Here is a 3,541-nt window from a genome sequence, read left to right as displayed (position 1 = left end):
TCCAATTCAACTTGTAGAACTGTTCCCGCGGTTTCTCCGATATAACCCGTAGAACCGTTCCCACGGTTTCTCCGATATAACCCGTAGAACCGTTCCCACGGTTTCTCTGATAGAACGTTAGAATCGTTCCCACCGTCTCTGCGATAGAACCCGTAGAACCGTTCCCTGGGTTTCTCACCTCTCCTCTTGGCTCCTGCCACCATCTCCTCGTACTCCAGCTTGTGTCGCTGAGTTTCCTCCACTGACTTCGCCGGCAGGTTCCTGAGGGACAGACAGAGAGTCCAATCAGACGGGTGGGCGGTTCCCCATCTGACCCCTTCCTAGAGACACTCACGACGGCCTGTCCTCCAGGATCAGAGCTGTGGTGGACAGAGGCTCAAACTCCAGGTTCTTCCTCCGTCCTGCAGCGGGGGGGCGCTGGGGACACGAGGACGAGTCCGTCCCGTCCTCCTCTTCCTCCTGTGGACAGTAAACAAAGAGCGGAGCTGAAAGCCAGCAGAACCCCGTCCTCTCATGGTTCTGATGAAGCAGCGGTTCTGGTTTCTGTTAATGGGACTGAATGTAGAACAGAGGCAGTTAGTGAACCAGCTGAGGCGTTTCTTCATGTATGACCGGTGTGAACACGCATGTTAATGAGCACATGTCCTCCTGCTGAATGGCAGCCATTGTAGTGAGGCGTGTGTGCGGTCGCTCTGCACCATGAACGGCTCATTCAGAGCAGCACAGCTGCAGCTCCGTGCCACAACAGCAGCCATTGATAACAGCCCTACTGCCCACGGCCAGCAGGGGGAGACAGAACCTCCCTCTGAAGCTGCTCCATTTAAATCAGGAGATAAAGAAACAACACAAATAGATACTAAACTACTTAAAGGTTGGACTCACTCCGGACTTTTTTGTCTTTGTTTAAAACAGCTGAAATTGAGCAAGTTTTATTTGTAATTATAGGAAGAGCATTAATGTGTCGCCATGAGGAAATGTAACTGTATACATATTGTTTGAACACCCTGCTATGCTGCAAGTTCCACTTAAAAATCATGGAGGGTCTGAAATTGTCATTGTAGGTGCATGTCCACAGTGACAGACATAATTTAAAAAAAAAATCCAGAGATCACAATGTATGATTTGTATGATCCAGCTGCAAATAAGTATTTGAACACCTGTCTATCAGCTATAGTTCTGACCGTCAAAGACCTGTTACTCATTAGCTGCATAAAGACACCTGTTCACCACAAACAATCAGAAAGACTCCAGCTACTAACAACCAGAACCAAAGAGCTGTCCAAAGACACCAGAGACTAAACTGTCCTCCTCCACCGGGCTGGAAACAGTTAAGGGGAAATAAACAATCAGCTTGGTGGAAAAAGCTCCACTGTTGGAGCTTCATTAGAAAATGGAAGAAGCTAAACATGAATGTCCATCTCCCTCAGACTGGAGCTCCATGCAAGATCCCACCTGGTGGGGCCTTAATGATCCTAAGAAAGGTGAGAAATCAGCCCAGAACTACATGGGAGGAGCTGGGACCGCCGTTTCTATGGTTACTGATGGTAACACAATATGACGTCATGGTTTGAAATCATGCATGGAAGGTTCCTCTGCTGAAAGCAGCTCATGTCAAGAACTGTCTGCAGGTAACGACCATCTGGATCCAGAGGAGTCATGGGAGGAAGTCATGTGATCAGATGAGACCAAATAGAACTTTATGGCCTAATTCCACTAACCGTGTTTGATGAGTAGCATCCCTACTGTGAAGCATGGGGGTGGCAGCATCATGCTTGGGGGTGTTTTTCAGCACATGGGACCGGGCGACTGTATTAAGGAGAGGATGAGCGGCGCCATGTGTTGGTAGATTCTGGGGAACATTCTCCGTCCCTCAGTTAGAGCAGTGAAGACGGGTGGAGGCTGGGTCTTCCAGCGTCACAACGAGCCGAAGCACACAGCCAGGATAACCAAGGAGCGGCTCTGGAAGAAGCAGATCTAGGTTCTGGTGAGGCCTAGCCAGTCTACAGACCTAAACCCAATAGAGAATCTTGGGAGGGAGTGACAGCCCAGAAACCTGACTCTTCTAGAGAAGATCTGTGAGGAGGAATGGGCCAAAATCCCTCCTGCAGCGTGTGCAAACAGTACCAAATATTAACATTGATTTTCTCAGGTGCTCAAATACTTATTTGCAGCTGTATCATGAAAATAAATAGCTAAAAAAGTAAAAAGTCATGCATTGGGATGTCTGGATTGTTTTTTAGATAATGTCTCTCATTGTAGACATGCAACTATGATGATAGTTTCAGACCCTCCATGATTTTCTAAGAGGGAAACTTGCAAACTAGCAACTGATTTTCCTCACTGTAAGTAAGGACATGAGAGCATGGCTAGGTGTAGGTAGCACAAACCGCCCCCTTGAAATCTCCTAATGATAGCCAGGCCTTCCCAGTTTAACGTTTTCATGGCCTGATAAGTAGCTCTGTTTATAAATATTTAGTTGAACCTTTATAGTTTAAATAAAAGCCTGACTCATTCTAAAAGAAGAGTTTCTTAAGCTAATGTGAAAATCATCTAAATCCAAAGAAGCAGAACAATGACCAGAACACCTGTTTTGGAAAAAAGGAAGCTTCTCCACAAGATAAACTGTTTGGGAAGATGTGACGGTTGTTCCTTAGATAAACTGAAGCTGATTGGGTCCTGCTGGGTCCCTGAATCAGACCCATCTAAACGTTCCTGCCCCGTTAGAGCAGATCCAGCTCCGTGGGGCTTTGAGCTGCAGCAGGATTCTGTCCTGTTTGGTTCTTTTGGGTCTGCTTCTCCTGATGAAAGATTTTTCCCTCCAGCTCAGATTATTGTGGAACTAAACCGAAGCGAAAAGAGAGAAAAACGTCTCCAGTTGTGCTACGTTTCCCTACGGCTTCAATCCAGATTAGAGTCACAACATCTGGAAACATCTGAGGCCCAGCTACCACAGCTTCCCTCTCCTCCAGTGTCTCCTACGTGTCAGCCGCTCCGGGCCAAAACACACGTGGCGGGCTGCCCTGATGAGTCATGTGACCCAGGCAGCAGCAGGAAGCGCCTCAGCAGAGCTCAGACTAACGGATAAAACACGCTGGAGGGTTTTCTGCTCGGCTTCAGGCTCACAGTCGCTGTTGTTCTCACCGTCTGCCTCATCGACAGCAGCCTCTGTGTGCAGGTTGCTTAGCAACCACTCCCACTAATCCATTTTACAGTCCCAATCCAGCCGTGACATCACATGAGAACAGATGCAGCGAAGCACCTGACTGGAAAACAAACGTAAATAACCAACAACAAACTGGTTTCTGGTGGTTTGAGGTTTTTTTTAACAGCTAATAAAACTTAGAGCAGGTTTACTGCAGCGGCTAAGATCCGACCTTCGCTGGGGTCAGGAGGTCACCAGGAGGATCCTATTCCACCCCATCACAGAAACCCAGAGGAAAACAATAAGAAAGAGGCTAATTAGGACTAGAAATAATGATTTAGAACAAATTATTCTTTTCATTCTATCTCTATTCTCCCACTCTGCAGAATCTGTTAGTTC

At 47.2% G+C, this 3,541-nt stretch overlaps 1 protein-coding gene across 1 annotated transcript in view; it reads right to left on the bottom strand.

The window, feature by feature from the left end:
• Window positions 1-3,541, bottom strand: part of LOC107097166 (TBC1 domain family member 12-like) — a 21,091-nt gene that overhangs the window by 4,310 nt on the left and 13,240 nt on the right. Inside the window, exons 3-4 of the mRNA XM_015394199.1 lie at window positions 335-459; window positions 179-261 (exon numbers count right to left, since the gene is read on the bottom strand). Of these exons, the coding sequence (XP_015249685.1) occupies window positions 179-261; window positions 335-459 (208 nt within the window). The remainder of the gene's footprint in view (window positions 1-178; window positions 262-334; window positions 460-3,541) is intronic.

The sequence above is a fragment of the Cyprinodon variegatus genome, unplaced genomic scaffold, assembly GCF_000732505.1.
Source record: "Cyprinodon variegatus isolate N-32 unplaced genomic scaffold, C_variegatus-1.0 Scaffold677, whole genome shotgun sequence".
Classification (NCBI taxonomy): domain Eukaryota; kingdom Metazoa; phylum Chordata; class Actinopteri; order Cyprinodontiformes; family Cyprinodontidae; genus Cyprinodon; species Cyprinodon variegatus.
This window is presented reverse-complemented; position numbering and strand designations above follow the sequence as displayed.